Source organism: Pseudophryne corroboree, chromosome 6 (genome assembly GCF_028390025.1).
Source record: "Pseudophryne corroboree isolate aPseCor3 chromosome 6, aPseCor3.hap2, whole genome shotgun sequence".
NCBI classification, from domain to species: domain Eukaryota; kingdom Metazoa; phylum Chordata; class Amphibia; order Anura; family Myobatrachidae; genus Pseudophryne; species Pseudophryne corroboree.
In genome coordinates this window covers 61,805,722-61,825,131 of record NC_086449.1, presented here as the reverse complement: position 1 = coordinate 61,825,131, position 19,410 = coordinate 61,805,722, and the positions used below count along the sequence as shown (strand labels likewise).

At 45.8% G+C, this 19,410-nt stretch overlaps 1 protein-coding gene across 2 annotated transcripts in view; it reads right to left on the bottom strand.

The window, feature by feature from the left end:
* Positions 1 to 19,410, bottom strand: part of LOC134936135 (DENN domain-containing protein 1B-like) — a 140,921-nt gene that overhangs the window by 103,025 nt on the left and 18,486 nt on the right. For both annotated transcript variants that reach the window (XM_063931051.1, XM_063931052.1), the window contains exons 3-5: positions 1,709 to 1,752; positions 591 to 640; positions 68 to 184 (exon numbers count right to left, since the gene is read on the bottom strand). In XM_063931051.1, the coding sequence (XP_063787121.1) occupies positions 68 to 184; positions 591 to 640; positions 1,709 to 1,752 (211 nt within the window). The remainder of the gene's footprint in view (positions 1 to 67; positions 185 to 590; positions 641 to 1,708; positions 1,753 to 19,410) is intronic.

Here is a 19,410-nt window from a genome sequence, read left to right as displayed (position 1 = left end):
TACATAGTGATGTAAAAACAGATTCATTTCCATGTTATTTCAGGGGTAAAGTAATAGCGGCACCCACCTCAGGATACAAGTGCAAATTTTGGCCTGTACAGAAAGGCGACAAAACCCAAATCTCTGGAAGCCCTGGAGATCGGTCAGAGTAAAGCTGAAGTGCTGGACTGACGAGTTCTGCCATCTGGACCATAGGATTGAGGGGTTGATTAATGGCGATAAAAAAGAAGAGAGAGGAAGAGAATAGAGAGGGTAGATCATATATGGGTGGGGGGTGAGAGAGGGAAAAAGGGAGAGAGGGGAAGAGGAAAAGAGAGGAGAGAGACAGATAACGAGGAGAGATAGAGAGAGAGAGAGAGAGAGAGAGAGAGAGAGAGAGAGAGAGAGAAGAACATGAGGAGATAAAAGAGACAGGAAAGGTGGACAGAATAGAGAAAGAGATAGGGAGTGGGTGAGACTATACACTGGTAAGGGTAGAAGGGATTTAGGGAGAAGTACAGAATATCAGGAGGATTGGGCAGTGGAGTAGAAGCTCGGACATAAGGTGAGGAACACAGAAGCCTCAGTGACACTCAGACATTGTTCTTTACCTTTCTACATGGAAGGGAAAGCAGAACTTTGTGAGCGTTGTTACAGAGTCCTGGGAAATAATCAGAGATATCAGTGTGGTGAATATATATATATATGTATATATATATATATATATATATATATATATAATTCCAAGCAAGGTAGCACTCACATCTTCATGATACGCAAACACTGGGGTGTCCACTCAAATACAGAGGTATCCAAATTGTATATAAAATTCAGAGGGGGCACTCTCCAGACTTATTTGTAGATATATCAAATCATTTTATTCGTAGTATACATTACATATTCCAGCATAATAGCCAAATTTCCTCAAGCGCTTTCGGCCCTGCACGGGCCTTCCTCAGGAGGCACTGCACATCAGTAGCAACTTCCAATACAGAACTCCAGGCATCCAGCAGTCACACTGCTAATCGGAGCTATTGCATTACTATGTGACCATCTGAGAGATGTGCATTAAACATATAGGAATCATTGTCTCATTTTGATGACATCAGCATCTGTTTTGGCGCCGTTTGGAGCCATGAGCGTATTTAGAGCCAGTCAGGCAGGACCAGTGTGACTGCTGGATGCCTGGAGTTCTGTATTGGAAGTTGCTACTGATGTGCAGTGCCTCCTGAGGAAGGCCCGTGCAGGGCCGAAAGCACTTGAGGAAATTTGGCTATTATGCTGGAATATGTAATGTATACTACGAATAAAATGATTTGATATATCTACAAATAAGTCTGGAGAGTCCCCCCTCTGAATTTTATATATATATATATATATATATATATATATATATATCATTATTATTATTATTATTATTATTATTATTATTATTAGCTAACATACTGATACACAGGCTTCATTACACATCCACCATATAGGTAGCATTCTTAGTTTGTAAATGTATCAACAACTGGAGGAACTTATATGTGGTCCTGAAGCTGACTGGATACAGCTAATCTTCAACAACTAATAATGAATGGCGAGCATCATTTGTAGGATTGTATTCCGTTTATTAATGAATATACTGTAAATGACAATTGTGTAGCCTGATGCTGTGCATCGCCTTCTGCTCTGTGGGGACCGAGGCCGGCTCATAGGATACTATATACACAATGCATCTTCTCACCTGGTCATCAAAATGCTCAGGGAATTGTCTTTTTAGCACTGGATCTGAAAAAGAAAATGACCATAGTGAAATGATGACCTAGCTGTTAGAACTGGGAACAGGGGTGTGAGCTTCTTATATCACTGAGAAGGAAAGTGACTAAGCTTCACTGCACCTCCAGGATGTCCACCTAGAGCATGGGTCTTCAACGCCGGCCCTACATTATGTGGAACTACACATCCCAGCATGCCCTGCCACAGTTTTGCTATTGAGGCATACTAAAACTGAGGCAGGGCATGCTGGGATGTGTAGTTCCACCTCAGCTGGAGGTCCGAGGTTGAAGACCCATGACCTAGAGGTATGAATCAGGTAACTCAGGGGATGGGATGTGCCTACCAAAAGCAAATCTGAGGCACCTCTCGGCAGTGGCGAAGCTGGGGGGCTGGTGGGGCTGTGGCTAGTGCTACACGTATGTAGAGGCCTAAATATCAAGGTTAGGGGGTAATCCAGCAGATATAGATCACCATTTATATATTTAAAAATTATAACTTTATGTCAAAATAAAAACTGTACAATTAAAAGTGCTGTAAGTGGAAGCTGATAACGTGCATTGTAGGTCCCACCGCAGGCAGCAGAATGATTAGGCACACACCTTACAGAGAAGATTCATGTCTTGGGTAAAGAAGGGCAGACAGACAGTGGCGGGGGTATCGTCTCAAACTCTAAAGCAAATTGACACCCTGTGCCAGTGCAGCCATCAGGGGGGGCTGTGGGGACTGGTGGCTCAGGCACATACAGAGAGGGGGGCCCAACCCTGGCTCCTACCGCCAATACCTGTAGATCTGCACCAGTCTGTGAATCAACAAGCTGATGCGCAGGGAGGACTTCTTAAAACAATCCTTATCTGCGCATCAGATCTCTGAGAACCATTCCTGTGGGTACGCAACACTCCACCTATATGTAACGTCACAACGTATGACATCACAAAGGGGTGGAGTATTGCGGCAGAGGGAGGGGCCCTGTCTATTTTGTCAGTCCTGGGCTCCATAATTTCTAATGGCAGTCCTGCCCTGTGCCATTAGCAGCCTACAATGGGCATGGTACATAGATAGATCAGAGCAGGCACGCTGGAGGAGAGCAGATTCCGACATGAAGTCACTAGAGGAAGGAGTGTGGCAATAGTCGTGCGGGTTAGGTGCTTCCTCTTCCCTAAACCATCCTCAGATCCTCTCACATTATATGATGAAATCGCACTCTCAAAGCAGGAAGTCTATGTCATACAGAACACTCAGTGCTTTCACAGCACCAGTAACAACAGCGGAAGTACCTGAGACAGGATCACCTGATGCCGCCTTCAGAGCCGGCCCTAACCAATATGATGCCCTAGGCAAGATTTTGGCTGGTGCCCCCTAGCACCGCCGCTAGTTCTGCAGGAGATGCCTGGCATGAGTCAGCTAACAGCTCTGCTAACGTTGGGCGACATTTGTTTATGAAAATGCACCTTATTTTCATTACTATGTGGCTAGGATGCACAAGCAGCTTCTGCTGATTAAAATGATATGCAGCATGCCTATATTCTGTGTGCGACTGCGGCTGTATTTGCATATGAAATGCTACATTACAGTGATTTCCAGGAATAAACTGCAACGTAGCATTTCGTATGCAGATACAGCCGCAGTCACAGACAGAATATAGGCATGCCGCATATCATTTTAATCAGCAGAAGCTGCTGGTGCCCCTAAGCATACCAAATGCCCTAGGCATTTGCCTAGTTTGTCTATGCCTAAGGCCGGCTCTGGCCGCCTTCACCGCCCTCCACGCATTCAAATGCCACCATTCGGCTTTGACCCTGAAATTCAAAACGGCAATAATATTAAATGCAAAGCCAGGAGTTTTGCATTTAATATTGTTACTGTTTTAAATTTCAGGGGTAAAAATGACAGAGATTTGACGGTCTGCTAAAGCCAGCGCTTAGTAAATCTACCGCTCAGTCTTAGTTTATTATTTCTGGAAATTAACTGGTTTGCAGTCAGTGTAGGAATGCCTTCAATGGACCCTAGGTTTGGAGCATTATTCTGCATACAGAATTACTAAACCACTTAGTTCTGCATGCATTACGGCGTGTTATGGTGGGCATTCCGAGTTGATCGCTAGCAACATTTGTTTGCAGCGCAGCGATCAGGCTAAAAAACGTCAGTTCTGCGTATGCGGCGCAATGCGCACGCGCGTCGTACGGGCACAACGAACTATGTAGTTTTGCACAGGGTCTAGCGAAGCATTTCAGTCGCACTGGTGTCCGCAGAGTGATTGACATGAAGTGGGCGTTTCTGGGTGTCAACTGACCGTTTTCAGGGAGTGTTGGGAAAAAACGCAGGCGTGCCAGGAAAAACGCAGGGCGGGTTTGTGACGTCAAAACAGGAACTGAACAGTCTGAGGTGATCGCAAGCGCTGAGTAGGTTTTGAGCTACTCTGAAACTGCACAAAAAAACTTTGTAGCCGCTCTGCGATACATTCGTTCGCACTTCTGCTAAGCAACAATACACTCCCAGTGGGCGGCGGCTTAGCGTTTGCACGGCTGCAAAAAAATGCTAGTGAGCGATCAACTCGGAATGACCACCTATGTCATCATAATAGTGAGTCACGGACTCTAGGACCCTATATAAGAAAACTACTGATGAAAATAAAATATGATTATAAGCTATCCAAGTTCAAGGGGTGGATATTCTTTAATGCCACAGAATAACTGCCATGTTACAGGCAGTGGACCCGAAAGGGGAAGGGTGTGAGCGGGTAAAAATTACCAGGGCCCGGGCTGCTAGAGGGAGCCTGGGTCCGATTCCCCCTTCCCAGTATACCTGTGCTGTTGCAGCGTTGGTGGCATCATCTTCTCGGTGATCTCTTCAGGAAGATGGCGCCGCACATCGAAAAGCAAAGATTCTGGGACTGTGCCAGAGTGTTTGCTCTCTAGTGCCCAGCGTCATCTTCCCAAATATCACTGGGATTATGGCGCTGGCCGGAGAGGAGGGACCCGCTTCCTGTATAAAGTAACGTGGAAAGTGGGTCTCCGTTCCCGTCCCCTCTATGTTAAAATTGTGCCCTCCTGTGTATTATTATCTCAATATTTTAATAGTAAAGGGTCCCCTTTACCGGGGGCCCGGCGTGGCTCTCTACGGCCCTGGTTATAGGCTATGTTTGAACAATTACAGCTAGGATCTGATTGGTTGGTAGATTATCTCTCTCCACTTTATCTTTCTCCAGCTTTGATAAATCTCCCATTAAACTCAGGCACTCCTCAACTCGGTCAAACCTGCAAACCTAGAAAGTTGGTGGACAGGCCACTTAGATCCCAATTGACAGGAAAAACCTGATATTACTTGAGAGGAGCCAAAGTTCAAGGAGCATGACAGGCCTTCAAAATTACCTGAGAAGTATACGGTGGTTTTATACAGAGAAATGTACGTCACCTTTTTGAGAGCTAGTGACAAGATAAGCCTCCACATCCAGAGAGCTACTAAAACAACCCATATCGTTTGTGCACAAGAAAGCATTGGCATCATATATACAAATGGGATGCAGTAAATTTGCCGGCTGTCGGGATCCCGCGGTCAGGATAATAAACACGATCATAAACAGTCATTGTGATGTCACTCAGCTCTAGTATGCCAGTCACTGCTTGGTACAGAACAGTCAGTGATTCGTTGAGTATGAGCTGCATGTTATACACATACATTGTTCATTGCTGTGACTGTGTCTGCTGATTGGACTTCCCACAGACTAAGGTAAGCTAATTTTAACCTACATGTAGTATGAAAATAATATTAAAATAATTTACACATTTCCTGTATGTATGTAAATCTAGTTTAACACATTTATAGGCAGAAAGACATCAGGGGAAAAATAACTCCAACATTTTAGATCCTTTATTTGTGGATCTTTCATCAGGGATAAAAATATATAAATCTATAGGGAGGCCGGGTGAGGTATAGAACTATTTATTAATATATACAGGACAGTTGGTGAATGTGTACTTTTAGCATAGTCATTACAGCAGGGGATTAAGTCCAACTGGCCAGTCTCTCAAAGGTCAAGATAAACTTGGACCCATCTGTATTACTGTTGATTTTTATATTCAGTGTTGCTGGAGGACTCACACTTTTATTGTGTTAATATAATATATGTAAAACGTCCAAAATAATTCAACCCACTTCCATAAGTCCTAGAACTTTTAGGTCACAAGTGACAGGAACCAAAACATCTTTATTTCAGCCTAGGTTATAGTCTAAGAACACGTTCTGTTTCCTTGAATTCCTTGAATCATTACATACAGTCAGTGATAAAATGCAGCAGAATGACATACATTAGTTAGAGATGTGCACGGACATCCGTGTTTTGGGTTTGGTTCTAATTCATCATCATGTTTTGGTAAAACCACCCTCAAGTGTTTTGGTATGGATTCTGTTTTCGGTTCGGCAAAAAAATTTATCAAAAAAATCGATGCTCATTGGTAAAAAAAATCAATTAAAATACAAAAACAGCTAAAATCATATTTAATTTAAAATCCAAATTCCGAACAGCGGAAAGATCCAAACTGGACTTGGTTCGGATTGGTTCTTCTTGGGAGATCCAGACCGTGTTTTGATTCGGTTCGGTTCCACAAAACTTGGGTGGATTTGGATTTATGGAGATCCAAACCACACATCTCTAACATAAGCTGAGTAGGCTGCTGATGTGATCGCTAACATCATAAATAGCCTTTATGATGTCACTCAGCCCTATTACTAAGTCTGTGTGTGAGCACATGCATGCATATTGGGGGTCATTCCGAGTTGATCGCTAGCTGCATTTGTTCGCAGCGCAGCGATCAGGCTAAAAACCGGCAGTTCTGAGCATGCGTATGCGGCGCAATGCGCACGTGCGACGTACGGGCACAACGACCGATGCAGTTTTGCACAGGGTCTAGCGATGCATTTCAGTCGCACTGGTTGCCGGAGAGTGATTGGCATGAAGTGGGTGTTTCTGGGTGGCAACTGACCGTTTCAGGGAGTGTTAGGAAAAACGCAGGCGTGCCAGGAAAAACGCAGGCGTGGTTGGGCGAACGCTGGGCAGGTGTGTGACGTCAAATCCGAAACTGATCGCAAGCGCTGAGTAGGTTTTGAGCTACTCTGAAACTACACAACATTTTTTTGCAGGAGCTCTGCGAAACAACCGTTCGCACTTCTGCTAAGCTAAAATACGGCGGCATAGCGTTTGCATGGCTGCTAAAAGCTGCTAGCGAGCGATCAACTTGGAATGACCCCCATAGTACACTACACACAATGTGTAATATTATTTATTACCATACCTTCCAACTGTCCCAATTTTCGCGGGACAGTCCCATTTTATTGGGATGGAATGTCTCGCTGTCCCACCCGCGGGCCACAGTGTCCCGCGGTGGGAGGGGGGGGGGAGGGGCAGTTGGGAGACTCCTGCACTCGCTGCTCTGCACAGAGTCTATTCACAAGAGACAGAGGGACTGGGGGCATAACCAGCAGCTCACAGAGCGATGGCCTTGCCTCCACAGCTACGAAAATTGGAGGCGTGGCTAGAGATCGCGACCTGCCCGTGAAGCCATGGCGCCTTTCTTTAAGCCATGCCCCTTTTTGGGCGGGCGCGGCTTCGTTGCGGATGAAGTGTCCCTCTTTGCGGGCTCCATATGTTAGGAGGTATGTATTACTGGGGTGTGGTTCATCAAATCGACAGTGTCTAGGTCGACAATGTTTAGGTCGACCACTATAGGTCGACAGTCACTAGGTCGACATGGATGGAAGGTCGACAGGGTTTCTAGGTCGACATGTGCTAGGTCGACAGGTCTAAAGGTCGACATGAGGATTTATTTATTTTTGGTGTCGTTTTCTTCGTAGAGTGACCGGGATCCCAAATTAGTGCACCGCGTCCCCTCGCATGGCTCGCTTCGCTCGCCTTACTTCGGGCATGGTGCCTTCTCTCCACTACCGCTTAGCTCGGCACACTTTACCGTTCCAATCGTAGTCCACGTGGATCGTTAAGTATGAAAAAATTCAAAAAAAGAAAAAAAAATTGAAAAACTCATGTCGACCTTTAGACCTGTCGACCTAGCACATGTCGACCTAGAAACCCTGTCGACCTTCCATCCATGTCGACCTAGTGACTGTCGACTTATAGTGGTCGACCTAAACGTTGTCGACCTAGACACTGTCGATCTTCAGACCGGATCCCCTATTACTGTGACTGTGCTTGTGCATATCTCACAGACTGAGGTAAGCTGAGTTTTAACCTATATGTACACCTGCATTTCACACGCCACTCCCCCCAATCCCCCCTCCCCCCCGACCAACCACTGCCTGTCAATCACCATGCGATCGCATCCACCTGTTTTCATAGTGTTAGACTTTCATTGGCCACTAGAGGGTGTTGAGCATCCAGGTATAAGAGGAACAGGTTTTACAGAGACATGGGGGGTAATTCCAAGTTGATCGCAGCAGGTTTTTTGTTAGCAATTGGGCAAAACCATGTGCACTGCAGGGGAGGCAGATATAACATGTGCAGAGAGAATTAGATTTGGGTGTGGTGTGTTCAATCTGCAATCTAATTTGCAGTGTAAAAATAAAGCAGCCAGTATTTACCCTGCACAGAAACAAAATAGCCCACCCAAATCTAACTCTTTCTGCACGTTATTTCTGCCCCCCCTGCAGTGCACATGGTTTTGCCCAATTGCTATCAAAAATCCTGCAGCGATCAACTTGGAATTACCCCCACGGTTTTGAATAACTGTGGGGGTGATGAATCAAGCAGTGAAAAGAGTGCTTTAGGCAGGGGGTGGCTCTGAGACAAAACTGGAAATATTGACGTTATTCTGACATATGGATATGATAAACCACTTTGATTTTCTCAAAATGAGCTCATGTGATAAATGGGGCATGCACAGAGCTGTTTCTAGCCAATTTGGCTCCCAGTGCGAGATATAAAAATGCGCCCCCCCCCCCCCATGAAAGAAAAAAATGCCCCCCCCCCCAGATTAAAAAAACAAAACCTTGCCCGCACGCTCCCGGCAGAGGGGGAAGGGGGGGCATGGCCTCATTTTTAATGGGTGTGGTCTCATTTTAATGGGCATGGCCTCATCTGAAAAGAGTACCTCACACCCCAGTTTTTGACCCTGCACCAACAGATCACGCCCACCATAGGAAAAAAAAATTTCTATCATATTAAGCCCCACACAGTAATGCTCCCTGCACCATATTATGTCGCACACCGCAATGCCCTTGATTCATTAAATCCCCATTTTACGGCAGGCAGAGTCCCCATTTTCCACATCACGGCAGGCAAGAGTCCCCATTATCCACATCACGGCAGGCAAGAGTCCCCATTTTACAAATTACGGCAGGCAAGAGTCCCCATTTTGTACATTACGCTGGCAAGAGTCCACATTTTATACATTACGGCAGGCAAGAGTCCCCTTTTAACACATTACGGCAGGCAAGAGTCCCCATTTTATACATTTTAACACACCACAAAGGACAGCTGTCATCGGGAGGGCTCTTCTTTGCTGAAGTCTTCATGCCAGTGGCGCACACAGGGGGGGTTTCCGAGTACCTGGAAACCCCCCCTGATGACCCCAAAAAATGTTTTGAGACGGAGACACAGCTGTCTCCGTCTCAACAAAAGCAAAAGCCGCGACCGCAATCGCGATCGCGGACGGAGCTGCAGCAAGAGCAGAGAGCTATGCAGCTCTCTGCTTAGAAAATGTCCCGGGTGCCGGGGGAGCTGCTGGCTGCGCATGCTCAGCCACAGCAGCTCCCTCCGTCCTCACTCTGCCTCACACTGCCGTGGCCGCCCCTCTGTATGTAAGTTTGAAATCATTGTTTAAGTGTGTTTTTGTATGAATGTATGTATGTATGTATGTATGTATGTATGTATGTGGGTTTGTGTGTGTGCTTGTATGTACAGTATGTATGTATGTATGTATGTATGTGTGTTTACATGTGTGAGTGTATGTATGTGTGTTTAACTTTACATGTGTGAATATATATATATATATATATATATAAATGTGATATATATATATATATATATATATATATATATATATAAAACGGTAATCCTCCTTGGGTCCTGTGATAGGACCTCTATTGAAGAAAAATAGGCGGCACTCCAGGGACTTAAATAAAGTCAAACTGTATTCAAAAAATAAATTTCATGGTGCAAAAAACAACGTTTCAAGGCTCTACGGCCTTTTCATCTGGTTATGCATTATAGGTGAGATCAATAAACAAAATACCTCTGTTTTTTTCCTCCTCACCTATAATGCATAACCTGATGGAAAGGCTGTAGAGCCTTGAAACGTTGTTTTTTGATCCATGAAATTATTATTTTTTAATACAGTTTGACTTTATTTAAGTCCTTGGAGTGCCACCTATTTCTCTGACGTCCTAGTGGATGCTGGGAACTCCGTAAGGACCATGGGGAATAGCGGCTCCGCAGGAGACTGGGCACATCTAAAGAAAGCTTTAGGATCACCTGGTGTGCACTGGCTCCTCCCCCTATGACCCTCCTCCAAGCCTCAGTTAGATTTCTGTGCCCGACGAGAAGGGTGCACACTAGGGGCTCTCCTGAGCTCTTTGTGAAAGTTTTAGTTTAGGTTTATTATTTTCAGTGAGACCTGCTGGCAACAGGCTCACTGCATCGAGGGACTAAGGGGAGAAGAAGCGAACTCACCTGCGTGCAGAGTGGATTGGGCTTCTTAGGCTACTGGACATTAGCTCCAGAGGGACGATCACAGGTTCAGCCTGGATGGGTCACCGGAGCCGCGCCGCCGTCCCCCTTACAGAGCCAGAAGAGCGAAGAGGTCCGGAAAAATCGGCGGCAGAAGACGATCCTGTCTTCAGATAAGGTAGCGCACAGCACCGCAGCTGTGCGCCATTGCTCTCAGCACACTTCACACTCCGGTCACTGAGGGTGCAGGGCGCTGGGGGGGGCAGCGCCCTGAGACGCAATAAATCGATAAAAAAACCTTATATGGCTAAAATAAATGCATCACATATAACTCCTGGGCTATATGGATGCATTTAACCCCTGCCAAAACATACAGAAAAAGGATGATAAGGACGCCGAGAAAGGGGCGGAGCCTATCTCCTCAGCACACTGGCGCCATTTTCCCTCACAGCTCAGTTGGAGGGAAGCTCCCTGGCTCTCCCCTGCAGTCACTACACTACAGAAAGGGGTTAAAAAAGAGAGGGGGGCACAAATTAGGCGCAGTATATAACAATACAGCAGCTATAAAGGGAAAAACACTTATATAAGGTTATCCCTGTATATATATAGCGCTCTGGTGTGTGCTGGCAAACTCTCCCTCTGTCTCCCCAAAGGGCTAGTGGGGTCCTGTCCTCTATCAGAGCATTCCCTGTGTGTGTGCTGTGTGTCGGTACGTTGGTGTCGACATGTATGAGGAGAAAAATGATGAGGAGACGGAGTAGAGTGTCTGAAATAGTGTTGTCACCCCCTAGGGGGTCGACACCTGAGTGGATGTACTGTTGAAATTGCGTGACAGTGTCAGCTTTGTATAAAAGACAGTGGTTGACATGAGACAGCCGGCTACTCAGCTTGTGCATGTCCAGACGTCTCATACAGGGGCCCTAAAGCGCCCGTTACCTCAGATACAGACGCCGACAGGGGTACTGACTCCTGTGTCGACGGTGAAGAGACAACCGTGATTTCCAATAGGGCCACACATTGCATGATTGAGGCAATGGAAAAAGTTTACACTTTTCTGATAATATGAATACCACCAAAAAAAAGGGGTATTATGTTTGGTGAGGAAAAACTTCCTGTAGTTTTCCTGAATCTGAGAAATAAAATGAGGTGTGTGATGATGCGTGGGTTTCCCCCCGATAACAATTGATATTTTCTAAAAAGTTATTGGCAGTATACCTTTTCCCGCCAGAGGTTAGGGTGCGTTGGGAAACACCCCCTAGGGTGGATAAAGCGCTCACACGCTTGTAAAAACAAGGGCTCTACCCTCTCCTGAGATGGCCGCCCTTAAGGATCCTGCTGATAGAAAGCAGGAGCGTATCCTAAAATGTATTTACACACATACTGGTGTTATACTGCGACCAGCAATCGCCTCAGCCTGGATGTGCAGTGCTGGGTTGGCGTGGTCGGATTCCCTGACTGGAAATATGATATCCTAGATAAGGACAGTATATTATTGCCTATAGAGCAATTAAAAGATGCATTTCTATATATGCAGGATGCACAGCGGAATATTTGCCGACTGGCATCAAGTATAAGTGCGTTGTCCAATTATTCCAGTAAAGTGGTCAGGTGATGCGGATTCCAAACGGCATTTGGAAGTATTGCCTTAAAAGAGGGGATGTACCCCAGGTCGCCTCTCAAAATAAGACGCCGTATTATCAGGCGCAGTCCTGGTTGGCAAGCGGACAAAAGGGTTCCTCTTTTCTGCTCGTGACAGAGGGAGAGGAAAATGGCTGCAGAGATCAGCCAGTTCCAAGGAACAGAAACCCTTTTCCGTCGCTGCCAAGCCCTCAGTATGACGCTAGGGCTTTACAAGTTCAGGCACGGTGGGGTCCCGTTCTCAATGAATTTCAGTGCGCAGTGGGCTCACTCGCAAGTAGACCCCTGGATCCTTCAGATAATATTTCAGGGGTACAAATTGGAATTCGAGACGTATTCCCCTCGCCGTTTCCAAAAGTCTGTTTTACCGACGTCTCCCGCTGACAGGGAGGCAGTTTTGGAAGCCATTCACAAGCTGTATTCCCAGCAGGTGATAATCAAGGTACCCCTCCTGCAACAGGGAACGGGGTATTATTCCACACTATTGTGGTACCGAAGCCAGACGGCTCGGTGAGACCGATTTTAAAATCTAAAATCTAAAATCTTTGAACACTTGCATACAGAGGTTCAAATTCAAAATTGAGTCACTCAGAGCAGTGATTGCAAACCTGGAAGAAGGGGACTACATGATGTCTCGGGACATCAAGGAGGCTTACCTTCATGTCAAAATTTACCCTTCTCACCAAGGGTATTTCAGGTTATGGTACAGAACTGTATCAGTTCGGACGCTGCCGTAGGGATGGTCCACGGCACCCCGGGTCTTTACTGAAGTAATGACCGAAATGATGATATTCCTTCGAAGGAAGGGAATTTTAGTTATCCTTTACTTGGACGATTCCCTGATAAGGGTAAGATCCAGGGAACAGTTGGAGATCGGTGTAGCACTATATAAGGTAGTGTTGCGGCAGCACGATTGGATTTTCAATATTCCAAAATCGCAGCTGGTTCCGACGACTTGTCTTCTGTTCCTAGGGATGATTCTGGACATAGTCCAGAAAGAAGGTGCTTCTCCCGGAGGAGAAAGCCAGGGAGTTATCCGAGCTAGTCAGGAACCTCCTAAAACCGAACCAAGTCTCAGTGCATCAATGCACAAGGGTTCTGGGTAAAAATGGTGGCTTCCTACGAAGCAATCCCATTCGGCAGATTCCACGCACAGTGGAACCTTCTGGACAAATGGTCCGGGTCGCATCTTCAGATGCTTCAGCGGATAACCCTGTCACCAGGGACAAGGGTATCCCTCCTGTGGTGGTTGCAGAGTGCTCATCTTCTAGAGGGCCGCAGATTCGGCATTCGGGACTGGGTCCTGGTGGCCACGGATGCCAGCCTGCGAGGCTGGGGAGCAGTCACACAGGGAAGGAATTTCCAGGGCTTATGGTCAAGCCTGGAGACATCTCTTCATATAAACATTCTGGAACTAAGGGCCATTTACAATGCCCTAAGTCAAGCGAAACCCCTGCTTCAGGGTCAGGCGGTATTGATCCAATCGGGCAACATCACGTCAGTCGCCCACGTAAACAGACAGGGCGGCACGAGAAGCAGGAGAGCAATGGCAGAAGCTGCAAGGATTTTCGCTGGGCGGAAAATCATGTGATAGCACTGTCAGCAGTGTTCATTCCGGGAGTGGACAACTGGGAAGCAGACTTCCTCAGCAGACACGACCTTCACCCGGGAGAGTGGGGACTTCACCCAGAAGTCTTCCACCTGATTGTAAACCGTTGGGAAAAACAAAAGGTGGACATAATGGCGTCCCGTCTAAACAAAAAACTAGACAGATATTGCGCCAGGTCAAGGGACCCTCAGGCAATAGCGGTAGACGCTCTGGTAACACCGTGGGTGTACCAGTCAGTGTATGTGTTCCCTCCTCTGCCCCTCATACCAAAAGTACTGAGAATCATAAGAAGGAGAGGAGTAAGAACTATACTCGTGGTTCCGGATTGGCCAAGAAGGACTTGGTATCCGGAACTTCAAGAGATGCTCACGGACGAACCGTGGCCTCTACCTCTAAGAAAGGACCTGCTCCAGCAAGGGCCTTGTCTGTTCCAAGACTTACCGCGGCTGCGTTTGACGGCATGGCGGTTGAACGCCGGATCCTGAAGATCCCTACCCTGGTCAAGGCCAGGAAAGACGTAACCGCAAAACATTATCACCGCATTTGGCGAAAATATGTTGCGTGGGGTGAGGCCAAGAAGGCCCCTACAGAGGAATTTCAACTGGGTTGTTTCCTCCATTTCCTGCAAACAGGACTGTCTATGGGCCTAAAATTAGGGTCCATTAAGGTTCAAATTTCGGCCCTGTCGATTTTCTTCCAAAAAGAACTGGCTTCAGTGCCTGAAGTTCAGACATTTGTAAAAGGGGTACTGCATATACAGTCTCCTTTTGTGCCTCCAGTGGCACCTTGGGGATCTCAATGTTGTGTTGAGTTTCCTAAAGTCACATTGGTTTGAACCACTCACCACTGTGGACTTAAAATATCTCACATGGAAGTGACGAGTTAGCCCTGGTTTCAGCCAGGCGGGTGTCAGAATTGGCGGTTTTATCATATAAAAGCCCTTACTTAATATTTCATTCTGAAAGGGCAGAATTGAGGACTCGTCCTCAAATTTTCTACCTAAGGTGGTTTCTGCATTTCACATGAACCAACCTATTGTGGTACCTGCGGCTACTAAGGACTTGGAGGATTCCAAGTTGCTTGACGTGGTCAGGACCCTGAAAATACATGTTTCCAGGACGGCTGGAGTAAGAAAATCTGACTCGCTGTTTATCCTGTATGCACCCAACAAACTGGGTGCTCCTGCTTCTAAGCAGACGATTGCTCGTTGGATTTGTAGTACAATTCAGCTTGCACATTCTGTGGCAGGCCTGCCACAGCCAAAAATCTTAAAATGCCCACTCCACAAGGAAGGTGGGCTCATCTTGGGCAGCTGCCCGAGGGGTCTCGGCTTTACAACTTTGCCGAGCAGTTACTTGGTCAGGAGCAAATACGTTTGTAAAATTCTACAAATTTGATATCTTGGCTGAGGAGGACCTGGAGTTCTCTCATTCGGTGCTGCAGAGTCATCCGCACTCTCCCGCCCGTTTGGGAGCTTTGGTATAATCCCCATGGTCCTTACGGAGTTCCCAGCATCCACTAGGACGTCAGAGAAAATAAGAATTTACTTACCGATAATTCTATTTCTCGTAGTCCGTAGTGGATGCTGGGCACCCATCCCAAGTGCGGATTGTCTGCAATACTGGTACATAATTATTGTTACCAAAAAAAAAAAAAAAATTCGGGTTATTGTTGTAGTGAGCCATCTTTTCTAGAGGCTCCTCTATTATCATGCTGTTAACTGGGTTCAGATCACAAGTTGTACAGTGTGATTGGTGTGGCTGGTATGAGTCTTACCCGGGATTCAAAATCCTTCCTTATTGTGTACGCTCGTCCGGGCACAGTATCCTAACTGAGGCTTGGAGGAGGGTCATAGGGGGAGGAGCCAGTGCACACCAGGTGATCCTAAAGCTTTCTTTAGATGTGCCCAGTCTCCTGCGGAGCCGCTATTCCCCATGGTCCTTACGGAGTTCCCAGCATCCACTACGGACTACGAGAAATAGAATTATCGGTAAGTAAATTCTTATTTTTTCTTCAATAGAGGTCCTATCACAGGACCCAAGGAGGATTACCAGATATATTAATTTCAGGAGGCCACCCTGGCATCTTTGCTTTTTATCATCCAGAGTGCCAGACGACCACACAAATATATATATATATATATATATATATATATATATCTCTGCAAATGATGAATGGCACGTCAGAATCAGATAAAATGTACGGAAGCAGGATGGCACTCATAGAGACTAGTAAACCATAGAAAATCAGCACAGAACGCTGTAGCTGTATGTCAATGTTTCAGAGTTAGACTCTTTTAAAGGAGTCTAACTCTGAAACGTTGACAAACAGCTTCAGCGTCCTGTGCTGATTTTCTATGGTTTACCAGTCTCAATGAGTGCCGTCCTGCCTCCGTACATATATATCAGTGATGTGCGGATATTATATGTATGTATGTTTGTGTGTGTGTATATTAGAGATGAGCGGGTTCGGTTCCTCGGAATCCGAACCCGCCCGAACTTCATGTTTTTTTCACGGGTCCGAGCGACTCGGATCTTCCCGCCTTGCTCGGTTAACCCGAGCGCGCCCGAACGTCATCATGACGCTGTCGGATTCTCGCGAGACTCGGATTCTATATAAGGAGCCGCGCGTCGCCGCCATTTTCACACGTGCATTGAGATTGATAGGGAGAGGACGTGGCTGGCGTCCTCTCCATTTAGATTAGAAGAGAGAGAGTGAGATTGATTTGAGACAGAGACACTTGATTTACTGGAGCTTAGGAGTACTGTAGAGAGTGCAGAGTTTAGTAGTGACTGACCACAGTGACCACCAGACAGTGCAGTTTTATTTAATATAATCCGTTCTCTGCCTGAAAAAAACGATACACAGTGACTCAGTCACATACCATATCTGTGTGCACTGCTCAGCCCAGTGTGCTGCATCATCTATGTATATATCTGACTGTGCTCACACAGCTTATAATTGTGGGGGAGACTGGGGAGCAGTGCCAGTTATAGGTTATAGCAGGAGCCAGGAGTACATATTATTAAAATTAAACAGTGCACACTTTTGCTGCAGGAGTGCCACTGCCAGTGTGACTGACCAGTGACCTGACCACACTGACCACCAGTATAGTTAGTAGTATACTATATTGTGATTGCCTGAAAAAGTTAAACACTCGTCGTGTGACTTGTGTGGTGTTTTTTTTTTTATTCTATAAAAAACTCATTCTGCTGACAGACAGTGTCCAGCAGGTCCGTCATTATATAATATATACCTGTCCGGCTGCAGTAGTGATATATATATATTTTTTATATCATTATTTATCATCCAGTCGCAGCAGACACAGTACGGTAGTTCACGGCTGTAGCTACCTCTGTGTCGGCACTCGGCAGTCCATCCATAATTGTATACCACCTACCCGTGGTTTTTTTTTCTTTCTTCTTTATACATACATACTACATCTCTTTATCAACCAGTCTATATTAGCAGCAGACACAGTACAGTAGTCCACGGCTGTAGCTACCTCTGTGTCGGCACTCGGCAGTCCATCCATAATTGTATACCACCTACCCGTGGTTTTTTTTTCTTTCTTCTTTATACATACATACTACATCTCTTTATCAACCAGTCTATATTAGCAGCAGACACAGTACAGTACGGTAGTCCACGGCTGTAGCTACCTCTGTGTCGGCACTCGGCAGTCCGTCCATAATTGTATACCACCTACCCGTGGTTTTTTTTTCTTTCTTCTTTATACATACATACTACATCTCTTTATCAACCAGTCTATATTAGCAGCAGACACAGTACAGTAGTCCACGGCTGTAGCTACCTCTGTGTCGGCACTCGGCAGTCCATCCATAATTGTATACCACCTACCCGTGGTTTTATTTCTTTCTTCTTTATACATACATACTACATCTCTTTATCAACCAGTCTATATTAGCAGCAGACACAGTACAGTACGGTAGTCCACGGCTGTAGCTACCTCTGTGTCGGCACTCGGCAGTCCGTCCATAATTGTATACCACCTACCCGTGTTTTTTTTTTCTTTCTTCTTTATACATACATACTACATCTCTTTATCAACCAGTCTATATTAGCAGCAGACACAGTACAGTAGTCCACGGCTGTAGCTACCTCTGTGTCGGCACTCGGCAGTCCATCCATAATTGTATACCACCTACCCGTGGTTTTTTTTTCTTTCTTCTTTATACATACATACTACATCTCTTTATCAACCAGTCTATATTAGCAGCAGACACAGTACAGTACGGTAGTCCACGGCTGTAGCTACCTCTGTGTCGGCACTCGGCAGTCCGTCCATAATTGTATACCACCTACCCGTGGTTTTTTTTTCTTTCTTCTTTATACATACATACTACATCTCTTTATCATCCAGTCTATATTAGCAGCAGACACAGTACAGTACGGTAGTCCACGGCTGTAGCTACCTCTGTGTCGGCACTCGGCAGTCCGTCCATAATTGTATACCACCTACCCGTGGTTTTTTTCTTTCTTCTTTATACATACTACATCTCATTATCATCCAGTCTATATTAGCAGCGGACACAGTACAGTACGGTAGTCCACGGCTGTAGCTACCTCTGTGTCGGCACTCGGCAGTCCGTCCATAATTGTATACCACCTACCCGTGTTTTTTTTTTCTTTCTTCTTTATACATACTACATCTCATTATCAACCAGTCTATATTAGCAGCAGACACAGTACGGTAGTCCACGGCTGTAGCTACCTCTGTGTCGGCACTCGGCAGTCCGTCCATAATTGTATACCACCTACCCGTGGTTTTTTTTTTCTTTCTTCTTTATACATACTACATCTCATTATCAACCAGTCTATATTAGCAGCAGACACAGTACGGTAGTCCACGGCTGTAGCTACCTCTGTGTCGGCACTCGGCAGTCCGTCCATAATTGTATACCACCTACCCGTGGTTTTTTTTTCTCTTTCTTCTTTATACATACTACATCTCATTATCAACCAGTCTATATTAGCAGCAGACACAGTACGGTAGTCCACGGCTGTAGCTACCTCTGTGTCGGCACTCGGCAGTCCATCCATAATTGTATACCACCTACCCGTGGTTTTTTTTTCTATCTTCTTTATACATACATACTACATCTCATTATCATCCAGTCTATATTAGCAGCAGACACAGTACAGTACAATAGTCCACGGCTGTAGCTACCTCTGTGTCGGCACTCGGCAGTCCATCCATAATTGTATACTAGTATCCATCCATCTCCATTGTTTACCTGAGGTGCCTTTTAGTTGTGCCTATTAAAATATGGAGAACAAAAATGTTGAGGTTCCAAAATTAGGGAAAGATCAAGATCCACTTCCACCTCGTGCTGAAGCTGCTGCCACTAGTCATGGCCGAGACGATGAAATGCCAGCAACGTCGTCTGCCAAGGCCGATGCCCAATGTCATAGTACAGAGCATGTCAAATCCAAAACACCAAATATCAGTAAAAAAAGGACTCCAAAACCTAAAATAAAATTGTCGGAGGAGAAGCGTAAACTTGCCAATATGCCATTTACCACACGGAGTGGCAAGGAACGGCTGAGGCCCTGGCCTATGTTCATGGCTAGTGGTTCAGCTTCACATGAGGATGGAAGCACTCAGCCTCTCGCTAGAAAACTGAAAAGACTCAAGCTGGCAAAAGCACCGCAAAGAACTGTGCGTTCTTCGAAATCCCAAATCCACAAGGAGAGTCCAATTGTGTCGGTTGCGATGCCTGACCTT